This window comes from Ursus arctos, unplaced genomic scaffold (assembly GCF_023065955.2).
Source record: "Ursus arctos isolate Adak ecotype North America unplaced genomic scaffold, UrsArc2.0 scaffold_12, whole genome shotgun sequence".
NCBI classification, from domain to species: Eukaryota; Metazoa; Chordata; class Mammalia; order Carnivora; family Ursidae; genus Ursus; species Ursus arctos.
This window is the reverse complement of record NW_026622786.1, coordinates 32,795,473-32,810,302: the sequence shown is the minus strand read 5'-3', so window position 1 is coordinate 32,810,302 and position 14,830 is coordinate 32,795,473. Positions and strand designations below refer to the sequence as shown.

General features: G+C 37.2%; 1 protein-coding gene across 5 annotated transcripts in view; it reads right to left on the bottom strand.

Annotated features, from left to right (window-relative positions):
* The window catches only part of KYAT3 (kynurenine aminotransferase 3), a 66,623-nt gene that overhangs the window by 10,755 nt on the left and 41,038 nt on the right, over nt 1–14,830 (bottom strand). For all 5 annotated transcript variants that reach the window (XM_026497657.4, XM_057310502.1, XM_026497658.4 and 2 more), the window contains exons 9-13: nt 13,401–13,477; nt 11,937–12,026; nt 7,837–8,023; nt 5,708–5,784; nt 5,352–5,438 (exon numbers count right to left, since the gene is read on the bottom strand). In XM_026497657.4, the coding sequence (XP_026353442.1) occupies nt 5,352–5,438; nt 5,708–5,784; nt 7,837–8,023; nt 11,937–12,026; nt 13,401–13,477 (518 nt within the window). The remainder of the gene's footprint in view (nt 1–5,351; nt 5,439–5,707; nt 5,785–7,836; nt 8,024–11,936; nt 12,027–13,400; nt 13,478–14,830) is intronic.

Below are 14,830 nucleotides of genomic sequence, written 5' to 3'. Positions count from 1 at the left end.
AGCTATAAGCTTGGGAGATTAAAGGACTGAGACTCAATCTCCAGTTGGGGTATTTGAATGTCTTTAGGAAAGGAATTTGTAAGGGGGAAATCCTTTCCATTTGAGAAATTGCATGATATTTATTGACTGTGTTTACTGCCAACATTTATATCCAATGCTAAGATTTCTGAAAAAATTATTTTTCATTGCTGCTCAGAAAAGTTTACTGAAAATACTAGTTCACTAAAAGCATTAAAATCTGCAGTCTCTCTTCTCCTAAAATGACCTTTACAAATATGAAGATGATTCTTTCTGACACAAAATCATGGTGAATGGCGCTACTAGCTGGCATTTGCCTAATTGAAAATAGGCAAGTTGAGCAAATTACAGCTATCATTCATTCAATTTTGGATAGTACTCTAATGAGTTGTTCACTTTAAAATAAAGACAGATTTTGGTAAAGTAGAAAAAATATAAAACATAATAGCACTAAATGAAGATTTAAGTGAATATCTGATCTCAAGAGAACATTTCAAAGTAAAAATGAAAAGGCAGAACTACAAAAGGAATACGATCAAGTTAATATATAATTATGGAAGCAAATCAGAGTATAGAAGAGCTTACACAGAGTAAGAATCATGTGCTCCTCCTCTCCCTACTCCTTCCTACAATGCCCACCATCCCCCAAGACAACTTTTTGTGGCAATTTCTGGTTTTAGTTCTAGTGGTTACCTCCCAGATCTAAATAATACATTTAGTTCTATTTCCTTATTTATCACCTTCAGATAAAATTCAAAATTCTCTGCTCTGAATGAGGAAAAATTGTTCATTCACACTACTATGCCCATTTCCTTCAATGTTTCAGTTACAATTACTAATAAAATTCATTTGCTTTTTGAATAGGCAATACCAGCAGATGGTATAAAATTAAAATGACAGAAAAGCAGTGAAAATCAAGTTCTTGTTTTTCTCTTCTGCTTTTTCTACTTTTTTTCTCTTCCCTCTCTACAGAATGATTTACTTGAAGAGCCATTAGGTGGAGCTGAGTGAAGCAGGTGTCTACATATGGAGGCAGGTGGAGCCTGGGCAGCCTAGTGCAGGATGTAGCAGCCCGAGTGGAGTGAAGAGGGTTTCTAATGTGGGTGGCATGAGGTGTCGGTGATGGCAGTGGCAATGTAGACTGGAACAGTATGTCAGAGTCCAAGCGGGGTAAGCCAGCATCTGTATGGCGGGATGGCTCCGTGCAGGGTGTTAGAACCTAGACAGGATGAGGCAGGCAACTGCCAACATAGACTGGCATGGGCTGTCAGAGCGTATGAGGGGTGAAGGATTCCATGCAGTGGGTGACAGGGCAGCCCGGTGTGCAGTGTTGGAGAGTTGGAGGAGGGCATCTCTGCAAAAGGTGACAGCAGTGGCAGCCTGGTACAAAGTGTCAAAGGCTGAGTCGGGTAAAAGGCACGCATCAGTGGTGGTGGCTGGAGGGGCAGTGGCACATACAGAGGGACTGATTAAAGAAGTGATTCCATGATGAGAGCCAAGGTTTTTTTCACTGTCAAAGAAGGGAGTTACAAATACGGAAAATCCTTGAGCACAAGCCCTTCAAAATGTGCAAGTAAATCCACAGGAAAAAGATCCCAGAAGTAGAATTTCTGTGTTAAGAGGTATGTGCATTTACATTTGGATGGAAATGGTCAAACTAAGCATTGTTAAGAGATATTACAAATTATAGCCCCACTCTTAGAGTATCTTACGGAAATTTTTAGTTGTTTGGCTGTTTCCAAATTAATAAAATCTTGTTGCAGTTTGAATTTTCATTTCTTGTAATATGACTAAAGTAGGACATCCTTTCATATGTTTGAGAGCTGCTGAGAATTTTACCCATAACCATTGTAAAGTGCTGCTTTTTGGCTTATTTGGCCTTAAATTTCACCAGCTTTTTTTCAATTTCCATTTTCTTGGCATGTTTTGCCATCCTTTTATTTTTAGCCTTTCCAAGAGGTTGAGTCAGCTCTGGTAACTTTCCCTGGAGACTTCTTGGTATTGCTCTCCTATATTCCAATATTGAGTGTTGATGGAAATGGGGTGTGTCCACATGGATCCTCTTACCCCACCCCCATGAAGGCTTTGGTCTTTTTGTGTAGATGTCAAAGGATTGTTTCTTTATCTTTTAAGTCCAATATATCTCAGTGTTAATCGTTCTGTGACAATTTTTCCTGGACAAGGCACTCCTTTTCAATTGCTAGATTTACCTGTTTTTGGGTTTTTTAATGGAAAGCATTCTTAAAGTTATAAAATTATTTTCAGGTTCCATTTGTTTCCCCCACCACAAGATTCTACATATTTCACTTGTCTTCTGCATCCATAATTTTTCTAATACTTTAAAAACCTTTGTTCCTCTCCACTCTTCTTTGCTTACTTTTCTCAATCCTTAAAATGCTTACGGAAGTATTCAGCGTTCTCTGTGCTGTTTCCAATGTCACTACCAATTACCAATAGCTTGATTTTTTCCCTTCAGTTTTGTACCTGAGCTCTGAGAAGTTGCCATTTTATCTTCTTATATTATCTGACAATATCTTCCCTGAACTTTTAAAATCTCTGCTTCAATCTCATTTTAAAGGTTTTGAATTTGAACTATCGATTTTTATTTGCTCTATAGCAACACTTTTCTGGCTGAATGTTCTCTGACATTTGGTTTTCCTTGTACCTTTTCCTTTCTCCTAATAGTGTATTTTTATAGATTCATAGATTCCTTTTCATTAGTCATTTTTGATTGAATTACCTTTGTAATCTACTGCTAGCATACCTACTGTTCCTATTGTTCTGGGTAATGAACATGCTATCTACTGACTTTGTCTATGATTTGAAGATGTATCTGCAGATTTGTGTAAGTGAGGAGCCAGGGAGCACTAGAAGACAACAGAAATTCTCCCTGGTCCATAGTAAAGTTTAATATGATTGATGTGGACTTCAGTGGTGGGGAGGGCTTTGGTTTTGGTTTTGGTTTTCCTCCCAGCTAATTTAAGTGGCTACCTCCAATTTAATCTATCTCCTCCACATTGCCCCAACACAGGTTGGAGCAAAAATGACAGGAGTGAATGAGAAAATCTATAACCCAACTAGAATCTCCTTTCCACCCTGCCCCACATAGGTTCTAGATGATATAGCTGTATGTTTCTTTCTTGCCTTGCATGATGCTAAATGAGTCTGGAGAAGCTCCCACAGCCAGTGTACTTCTTGTCCTTTTGTTCTAGATGAGTAGGTTGCCTGCGGGCGCTGTTTATAACTTCAAGATGTAAGCACAAGAGACTTTCTAGGTGTCTTCCCTTTACCTTCACTGTATTTGGCAACTCTTCTTCATTTACTGGGGAATTTGTGAATCTGTTTTCCATTCTCCTAGTTGTTTTCCCATAATTTCCAAGAAGAGAATGGGAAAGGGCAGTGTTTATGATTTTAAAACAGGAAGTCTTAAGTTACTTTTTTTCTTTTATTTGTTCTGCTTATAACTTCAAAAGAAACACCTCTATTTCTAGATCCACTGTAAGATGAGAATACTAATGGCCTTACTCTCTCTTCTACATTTTACTCAATTAAATATTGACATTATTAGGTTGTTAACATTTTTATTCTCTTCTAGATGAGTCTTTCAGAGTTTGTAGATTGCCTCTCAAAGTTGAAAACGATGTTTACATCATTCTGACTAGGTTTATAGATGAATGTGTTGGTAAAAAGAGTTTCTGGATCTTATTAAGCCTGTCTTCAGTAGCAATAACATCTTAAAAATAGCAATGATGCATATATTCAGATTTTTTTTTAAAGGTTTTATTTCTTTACTTGAAAGAGAGAGAGCAGGAGGAGCGCTGGAGAGAGAGAGGGAGAAGCAGACTCCCTGTTGACCAGGGAACCCTATGTGGGACTCGATCCCAGGACCCTGAAATCATGACCTGAGCCAAAAGCAGCCGCTTAACCAAATGAGCCACCCAGGTTCCCCTCAGATTTTTTTTTAGTACAGCTCTGTTGGTAAGCAATTCACTCAGCTTTTATTTGTAAGGAATATATACTTCATTTTCATTTTAAAGGCTATTTTCCTGGATAAAGAATTCTGGGCTGATATAGTTTTTATTTCAGCACTTTGAGGATGTCGTTTCACTGTATTCTGGTCTTCATTTTTTTCTGATAAGAAGCTGCTAAATTCATATGCATGTGAAGTACAGTTTTTCTCTGGCTGTTTTCAAGATCTTACTATTACCCTTGGTTTTCACCAGTTTGAGTATAAAGTGTCTCAGGGTGGTTTTCTTTATATCTTGTGGTTCACTGAACTTTTAGATCTCTAAGTAAGTTGCTTTTCACCAAATATGAGGAAATCTTGGCCATTACGTCTTAAAATACTTTTTCTGCCACATTCTCTCTTTTTTTGGTACTCTAATTACATTTATTATCACTTGATATTGTCTCATAGACTTAAGGCTCTGTTCATTTCTCAAAAATAATTTTTCCCTCTGTTTTTCAGGTTAGATAATTCTATGAATCTGTAATCCAAGTGGGTCCTTTATTCCTGATATCCTCAATCCTCTGTATGTTAAGCCCCATACATTTTTCTTTTTCTTTCTTTTTTTTATTATTATGATATGTTAGTCACCATACAGTACATCATTAGCTTTTGATGTAGTGTTCCATGAAGCCCCATACATTTTTCATATCAGATATTACACTTTTAAGTTCCTGAATTTCCAGTTGATTTTTTTGTAGTTTTAATTTGTTCACTCATTATGACTATATTTTCCTTTATTTTTTCTTAAACATACTTACAATATCTGCTTTAAAGTCCTTGTCTGCTATTTCCCTTATCTGGGTCACCTTGTGATCTGTTTCTACCGACTGCTTTTCTTCTTTATTAAAGGTCACATTTTCTTTTTTCTTTTTAAGACTTTATGTATTTATTTGAGAGAGAGTGACAGCGAGAGAGAGAAAACACAGCAGGGGTATGGGCAAAGGGAGTGGGAGGAGCAGACTCCCCACTGAGCAGGGAGCCTGATTCAGGGCTCAATCTCAGGACCCTGGGATCATGACCTGAGCTGAAGGCAGATGCTTAACTGACTGAGCCACCCAGGTGCCCCAAGGGTCACATTTTCTTATGTCTTCACATGTCTAGTAATTGTATTTTTACATGGTAAGGAGTCTGATTATGCTGTAATATAGTAAACTCAACACTTCAAAAGTGTTGAGTTTTGTTCTGGTAAGCAGTTAATTTCGTGGCAGCAAGCCAAAATTTAAAAATTGCATATGAGCAATTCTTAAGCAAGAAAAAAAAAGGTGCTTTATAAATCAGAAGGAAGGACATCATAAATGTGTTTTTGAATAGAACAGGAACTTACTTTAATGAAGCAAAACCTCACAAACTTCTCAAACTGTAATTTGGTCTCTTCATTACAGAATGCTGAAACTGGAATGGCTGACAGTTTCTGAAAAATAAAGAGAAAAATGAAATAGGAAAACTACTTCAACTTCAAATTTAATTTTAGGATAGGTAAGCATTAAAAACAAACAAATACTTCTAAATATTTACAACAACTTCCAAAAAGAAAAATGTTTTTAAAATCCTCCACACAGCCATAAATGGAATATCATATAACAAAACTGTAGTTAACATTGTTCAAAACATGTCAGCAAGTATTCTTCATAAGTTAACCATAAAATACAGCACAGTATCTCAAAGGCTGATAAAGACTACCTTATTTTTAGTCATCCATTTCACAAATTTATAGTCATAAGGTTCATTGCTGTCCTTCATATCAGAGAGGTCTGCATCTAAAACAACAATGAAAATTAGATGGCCTATTATATCTGAGGACAAGATGTATTTCATTTAAATCTGTCAAGATACAAAATATTCTCAGAAAATAGTCACAGAAACTACTGAAGTCTCATACTGTATGGTGGGGTTGGAAGTGAAGAATTCACGGATAGGTTTTTTTTTTTTTTTTTAAGAACAGTTATTTCCAAGAATTATGTAACTAATTCCATTTTCTATTTGCCCCTGCAGCCACAAAGTTCAGTCCCAAATTAATGCTAGTCACAATACTATATGAACCTATGTGAAAAATTTGCTTCCTCCCTCTCCTATGTGACACTAATTCTCTATTATACACACACACACACACACACACACACACATATATATATAAAATTACATAGAAAACTTTTTAATGTAAGTTGGCTTAAATGGTTTTTGGAAGCAGACCAAGTATATAAATCAATTATTATAAAAATAATTCATATTGTGGGATGCCTAGGTATCTCAGTCCATTAAGCATCTGCCTTTGGCTTAGGTCATGATCTCAGGGTCCTTGGGATCAAGTCCCACATTGGGTCCCTCCTCAGCAGGGAGCCTGCTTCTCCCTTTGCCTGCTGCTCCCCCTGCTTGTGCCCTCTCTCTCTGGCAAATAAATAAATAAAATATTTTAAAAAATAATAAAAAATAAAAATAATTCATGTTGAAAATGTTATGGATTTCCAATTCAAAAGCAAACCTAATGTGATGAAAACAGCTATTTCTTTTTATCATTTCATGAAATGATCTATACATTTAGATGTAACATAGGAAAAGTGATTTCTAAACTTCAGAGTATAGGACATCTTAAAGGGTTTTATATAAGAATGGAGCTTGGGAGAGTCAAACATATACAGCTTTCAGACAACAGGACAGCAAAAATCTCTGGGCATCATGGCTTCTGCTTCTCTCACAACAAATAAAGAAATAATAGTCACTGTTTTGTTATAAAATCAAAAGTTTCCAGCCTTATAAAATTTGGTATATATAAAAGGCTTTTCAAGTTCAGTGGAATATAACTTTATTGTGATAGAACCTTAAAGCAAACTATTTGGTCAACTTCTGTCAGAATAAATTATGCTTTTAGGGGCGTCTGGGTGGCTCAGTCGTTAAGTGTCTGCCTTTGGCTCAGGGTGTGATCCCAGTGTTCTGGGATCGAGCCCTGCATCAGGCTCCTCCGCTGGGAGCCTGCTTCTTCCTCTCCCACTCCCCCTGCTGTGTTCCCTCTCTCGCTGGCTGTCTCTATCTCTGTCAAATAAATAAATAAAATCTTAAAAAAAAAAGAATAAATTATGCTTTTAAATGTACTATTATTAACATTATAGTTTTTTTAAAAGAAAATCAGTTATATATAGAATGTTTGTCATGTTTCTAATTTTAGATTAGTATGGCATGTCAGAAGTACATTAAACAGTTTCAGGTAATATAAAGACCATTGCTTTTTGGAGACAAAACTATTTGGAATCTAGCTATGTGACTTCAGGCAAGTTATTTAAAACTAAGTCTTCACATCTTTAAAAATGGAGCAAACAATGCTTTCTTCAAAAGTGTGTTTGAAAGTGCTAGTCATGTAGTAGACCCTCAATAAATATTATTTTCCTTCTTTACTTCATTTCAGTATATTCTAAAATAGCAAACATTATCTGATAGCATCAGCATTCTAGAAATCTTATTTTTCTTAAGTGAAAAGGAAACTAAAATTTTACTCAAAGGAACACTGGGTTCATATATTATTTCATGTACTTGTGTTTTAAATTACACGCTAGAGCAAGATGACAACAAATTCTATGTTTAATGGAATACCTAAAAGAACTGACTCCAAAACCAGGTTAACTATCACATTTAAGGTTCAGGGACCTAAAACTCAAGATGATCATTAAAAAACAACAACAAACACTGACATTGCGAAAAGCCATTTTTCCATAGACAAAATGCTGATATGGCTTTGACACCAATCTTTACTCCCTAATTCTAATATAATTTCACATATAAGTTGCTATACATTTGAAATAACAAAAACCCTTACAAACCTAGCAAAGACACATCAGCAATGATGAAGTATCCCCCATCAGGAACTATCGGTTTTAGGCCAAGACTTTCAAGTAAATGTACCATCCGATCTCTTTTTACTTCTAACTCTTTTGGCAAAGAATTAAAGTAACACTCTGGGTCATCCATGCGCTTGATGTCAATCCAAAAAGCTTGAGCCAAGGCTTCCTGCATGTTAAGATCGAAACATGTGGAAAGGAAATATGATAATGTTATTTATTGCTGAATTTATTGGTATAATAAAGATTGCCTGAGTAACATTATTGGCAAAAAAAATATATTCAGGGAATTACAGTTGAAATCCTGTGAACTTATGTTAGACTGTATCAATTAATGGAGGAATTAGTTACATGTAAATGATTAAATCTAATGTGAAGAACTGAGAATGAGCCATGAAGATCTGAATTAAAAAAAAGAGGTATTGTATAAAGATGGCTTACTTGGAAATGAAAAGACATTAAGTTATTTTGCACTGAGGTGAGCTGCAGAATGACTTGTAGATCTAAGTCTGAAGGATGACCAGAGAAATGACCTTTTCCCATTACCGTGGAGGATGCAGTGGAAATGAAAGCTGACCCATTGTGTCACTCCCCATAGGTACGCCATCATTCCAATCTGAATTCTAATCCCTGTTCTAATCATTCGTATCCCAGAAATAGGTCTAAGTGCCACAGGGATTTTGTCTTTGGGGTATGTGGGGTCACTTCTGTATCATTCCTCAAGAAAGCCAGAAGTGACAGGAGAGAAAGTGGGCCAAGGGGACAAACCAATGTTGTTAAAGGTCAGGTAGGCGTCTGAGGAGGCAACTGGTCAGGAAAGGTAAACAAATCTGAATCAGGACACATACAAGGAGCAAGGATCTGTAGAAGCAGGAGGGCAGCAGACTGGTAGGTGAGTGTAAACTGAAACAACTCAGAAATACTGGTTCTCAGCGCAACGAAGGAAATGTAAGCAAATAATCAAGAACCTGGAATCATTGCGATAGAAGGGCAAAGTGGCCAAATTTTAAGGAAATTGATCAGAACCAAGAGGTATCAAGAATTAAAGGATAAAACATTCAGTAAACATATACTGAATACCAATGTTAAATATTGGCATTGTGATAAAACACTGGGGATATAACGGTAAATAAGATAAAAATGGTCCTTGCCTTTACGGAGATTCCAGGTGGTGTGTTCTGGAGGGGTAAGTGGGAGGGATGAGGAAACAAATACATGAAAAAGGCAGGATATAGTTTGTTCTGTTGGAAGAACTGAGTCTGGTGTGGCTGAAGAGTAGCAAGAGAGCATGGCAAGAGAGGACATGGAGAGACAGAGAAGGGCAAGGTCACTGAGAAGACTGCATGCCAAAAGAAGCCAGCAGGAAAAAAGAATTAGTCATAATTCCCGGTACTAACAAAATCTTGGATAAATAAACATCGGGCTGCATCAGCCTAGGAATCCGGGGTTCCCCTGGAAGCATGGGCCGGTTTCCAAACATCGTTGTCCGAGTGCATGGAAAAATCCAGGCACTTAGCTGAAAGGGAGGACCAGAGGGGTCAGGAAAAGATGTTCCAAATTCTTAGCTGCATCTTTCTTGTTCTCAGCAATTTATTCACTCCCCATAGCAGGAGATATTGCCCTAGAAAAGTCAAAGCTCAAGACACATAAACATCTCTCCTGACTGTAGTCTTATACTGGACTTCTTTCTTTTTCTCATGCTCCTCACATGGTCCAATAGCAAAAACTCTCAGCCCTGCCTTTAAAATATATTCAGACCCCAATCACGTTCCACCATTTTACCATTCCTGCATTGGTTCAGTCAACTGCTGTCTCCTGGATCACATCAACAGTCTTCTGACTCAATAAAGCAGCCAGTTTCCTTTGATAGTACAAGTTCGATCATGTCACTCTTGTACTCAGACTCTCCCGTGGCTTCCTATCTCACTCAGCCTTTACAGTGACGAACGTGGCCTTACTTGATCTGCTCCCAGCTATCCCTTTGATTTATTTCCTCCTACTCTTGTCCTTTGATCATCCCGTCCCAGTCTCGTGCTTTTCACAGACACCAACATGACAGCCAGACTGCCTACCCTAGGGCCTTTGCACTTGTTTTTCTCATAGTCTGGAAGGTTCTTCTCTAGGTCACCCATGTGACTACTTAAGCTTCAGTTTGTAGCTCAAATGTCATCTTCTCAGGGAGACTTTCAAAGATTACTCCATTTAACATTGTATGTCCTTCCCCTTAGCACTTTATATTTATTCTTCCTCTTCCCTGCTTTGTTTTTCTCTATTGCATCTATGAACGTCTGACATATTATTAATATATTTACTTCTTTATTATCTGTGTATCCCCACTAGGCCATAAGCTCAAAAAGAGCTTTTCAGAAAGAAATTCCTGCTGTATCTCCAATACTCGGTAAATATTTGTTGAATAAGTGAATAGATTTATTTTGAGTAGATAAAATGAATTTAATATTATATAAAACCAAAAGTTAATACTAGTCTTTATTATGATACTGCTTTAGAGAGTCACTGGAGAAAGAACTTTAAAATAAAATTTTTTCTCATTCAGTAGATGTTTTTGACAGGACGCAAAAAAGTAAATTTACTGTAGCCAATATATTTCACTCTTCTGGCTTTTTAACTGCCTTCCAGAAAAAGAAATTTTTTTCAGTGTTCTGATTATTCACAGAATGATGACACATAGATCCCTGTTTCATAAATACATATTTTTTTTAAAAAGCAATATAAAAAAGACATACATTAAAAGGTCTTAACACCCACCCCACTTTTACTAGTTCCTTATGGATCCTTCCACAGATCCTTTAAGAAAATACAAGCGAATGGTTTCCCCCTCTTATACAGGCTATAGCATAAATACATACTGCCCTGCATTTGCTTTTTTTTACTTTACAGTATATTCTGGAAATCTTTCCATATTGAAAATTACAGAGCTTCCTCATTCTTTTCCTTTCTTTTCATTTTTAAATAGTCATGGTGACAGACAGAATGGCCCCCAAAGGTGTCCAGGTCTTCAAACCCAGAACCTGTGGGCGCCTGGGTGGCTCAATCCTTCTGCTCAGGTCATGATCACAGGGTCCTGGGATCAAGCCCTGCATCAGGCCTCCCACCCTCTGAACCTCCCCTCTGCTTGTGCTCTTGTTCTCTCTTTCTCCCTCAAATGAATAAATTAAAAAATCATAAAAAAAAAACAAACCCAAATCCAGAACCTCTAAATATGTTACCTTGCCTGGTAAAATGAACTTTGCAAATGTGGTTTAAATTAAGGATCTTGAGATGAAGAGATCATCTTGGATTTTCTATGAGCCTAATATAATCATAAAAATCTTTATAAGGGAAAGAAGGTAGCAGGAGAGTCACAGTCTTGTTAGAGTGATGTGACCATGAGCTAAGGAATGTGAGGAGCCCCTAGAAGATGGAAAAGACAAGGAACAAAGTCTTCCTTACAGCTTCCAGAAGGAACACCAGAATGCAGCCACCCTGTTTCTAGCCATAAGACCCTTTCAGATGGTTGACCACCAGAACTGGAAGATAAAAAATTTGTGTTGTTTTAAGCCACCAACTTTGTGGCCATTTGTTACAGAAAAATAGGAAACTAATACAAAACTCATATATTTAAGTGTTTGGATAAACCATGGTTTGTTTAATTAATTCTAAAGATGGATAATGACTATCCCCTATCTTCTGCAATAAACGGCCATACACATAGAGAGCTTCTTATGTGTACAGATAGTAGTTACAGGGTGACTTCCCAGAAGATGGTTTGCTGCTTTGTAGGGCACGCACATCTGTAATTTTGCTTGGTGTTGTCACTGTCCTTCACAGAGTCCGCAGTACTTTGCAATCCCACCCACAATGTCTGAGTGCTCAGTTAAAACCTGATGTATTTAAATGAACAACAACAAAAAGCTGTTCTTGATAGCAATGAATAGATGTCTGCTCCTAAATTCCCAAACAATACTAGATGCCCAGCTCAGAAAGCATCATGGGTAAAACTAAGCCAATTAGAATACACAGACTAAAAATAACACCTTTACCAAAAGACCATGTTTCAACCCCATGTTACTATTAATACCTACCTGTAAAGGAGTCGCACAAGTATAAACGGAGTTTTGTTGAACCGTCTGTAAATGTTTTATCAAATGATTAGGACCAATGGACCAGCCAAGCTGGAAAAGGAAAAGATAAAAAGCAGATTTCAAAAAACAAATCTAATTGTACATACCAAATCTGAGAGAGTATCTCAGCTTAATGTAATTATCAAATATGAGCAAGTCTAAAATGTTCGTACTATAAAAGTGGTGCAGTATTAGTATTTACTCATCGTTTCAACACTGTTCTTTCTGAGAAAGTTTCCCACTGGAGTCACTAAACTCTGCGTTCAGAAGGTAAACAGTACTACTCTTGATTGCTATTATCCTTTTCTTTTCTAATTTGCTACTTCTGATATTCTGAAGGTCTAAAAACTGGTCACAAGGGTTATCTGAATTAGATAAAAGTAACTCTGAATGAAGGCCTAAGGGACTCTTCCATAAGCTGGTTCTCCAGGCCGCATTTCTGATACTCCCTGCTTCTTGGCCATGTTCAGGAGAGCCGGTTGGAAGAAAACCAAGTTTCAACTGGGTAAACTGCTGTTGTATTACATAGCACAGTGCTTAAGTATGAAGATTTTGAAGCTAGACTGCGCTGGCTTGACTTTATTAGCAGTATAACCTCAGGCAACTTACTTAACTTCTCTATACTAGTTTTACTGCCTGTTGAATGGAGATAATAAATTATATTCACTTCATAATGCCGTTATGAGAATGAGCATGTGTAAAGCACTTAGAACCTGGCACATGGTAAGTGCCAAAATATTAGCTATTATTATATATTATTTTCTTCCTCCTTTTATATTAATACACAATAATCTGAACATTTCTTGCAAAAAAAAAAAAAAGAGTGCCGTTAGTTTGTTACTTATAAAATGAAAAAGTACCTATTTTGTCTTCCATTAGCAATAACATGGATGGAGCTAGACAGTATTATGCTAGGCGAAATAAGTTACAGAAAGACAAATACCATATGATTTCACTCATATGTGGAATTTAAGAAACAAAACAAATGAGCAAAAGAAAAAAGAGAGGGAAGCAAACCAAGAAACAGACTCTTAACTATATATAGAGAACAAACTGACGGTTACCAGAGGGGAGGTGGGGGGAATGGGGGAAACAGGTGATGGGGATTAAGGCGTGCACTTGTCAAGATGAGCACGGGATTTGTATGGAAGTGTGAATCACTGCACTGCACACCTGAAACCAATATTACACTTTATGTTAACTAACTGGAATTTAAATAAAAACTTTAAAATAATAAAGAAATGATCAATTCTCAAAAAGAATAAAGGCCAACATGAAAGCTGAGTAAATAATAAAGAAAAGATCAGTAAATATAAAAACCTGTGCAAACTGAATATATATGCATTTAAAACACAAACATACAGAAGCTCTACGAGAAATAAATACATGCCAGTTTCTAAGCAATTACATCCTTCTGCATCTTACCTTCCAGCCAGTTACACTGAAAGTCTTTCCAGCACTTCCTATTGTTATTGTTCTCTCCCACATACCTGGAAAAGTAGCTAAACAGGAAAGAGAAAAGAAAAGGGTTAAGTAATTGCTTGCCAATCAATCTATGTTCAGTATAATCTAAAAACATAAATGTAGTGTAGTCAGTGTATTTCAGTAGGTTTTCAAATATAATGTAACTTTAACCCAAACACATTTGAAAATGTTACAGTGCTTGAAAACACTGTAATATGTGATAGATTAAGTAATTTAAAGTAGCAAAATTACTTCCAGGGGCCGGAGTCCCGGCAGGGGCCGCACAAGCCATGGCACCCAGCACTGTGTCAGTGGTCGCTGTGCATTCGATATTCTCTTCCTGTGGCACCGTTTTGGTTGTGGTCCTGGTTATTGTTTACTCACCTCTGCTCTGCCCATTTTGCAAGTCTATTTCTCCAGGCTTCCTAAGGCAATGGTTCTTAAAATGTGGTCCCCACACCAGCAATAGCAGTCTCAGTGGGGAGCTAGTCAGGAAGGCAAATTATTGGGCTACCTCCCAGACTTACTGAATCAGAAACTCTGGGGGCAGGGCCCTGCAATCTGGGTGTGCATGCATGTGCGTGTGTGTTTTGCTAACTTTGAGATATAAATCCCACGCCATAAAATTCACTTCTTTAAAATGTCCAATTTGATGGTTTTTAGTATATCCGCAGAGGTGTGCAACCAGTTTTAGAACATTCTTTGCTCCCCAAAAGAAGCCCATACCTTTTGGGTATCATCCCCTTAATATCTCTACGGCCAAGAGCACTAGAACTTGTGCCTGAATGGAGCTCCTCTCGCATATTTATTCTCTCCATAATGCACACCATGGCCTTCTTGCACTCAGAAATATTTGCCAGCACGTCAGCACTATGCTTGGGGTCTGTTTTAAACAATAAAATCACCATGAAAAGGACACTTAGTTATAGTATGAGCTGAAATAAGAAGCAGAGCATTGCCTTGTTGACCTCAACTAAGAACATGCCTATCAGGTGACTCCAATTTTTTGTCCCTTTCTGCATATTTATGAATGAAGTGCCAAGAGTACTGACTTTGGGGTTAAAATCTATTTCAGTGAGTAGGTGATTCACAAATATGGATTTCACAAATAATGAGAAATGACTGCATAAAGGTTTTCAAGTTGATTGATATCTTTAAAAAAATCATTCATTCTTGTACTTATTTACTTATCAAACGTTTATTAGCAATGACCAGGTGTCGGGGACTAAGCTAGGTCTAGAGGAAACAAAGATGAGAAAGAAGCAGTTCCTATCTTCAAGGAATTTAATGTCTAGTGGGGGTAGGAGAAAAGTAAAACAACAACCATAATACAGTGTGGTAAGTGCTGTAATCGCAGCAGGCATGGAGTATCGAGCAAGGACAGAAGAAGG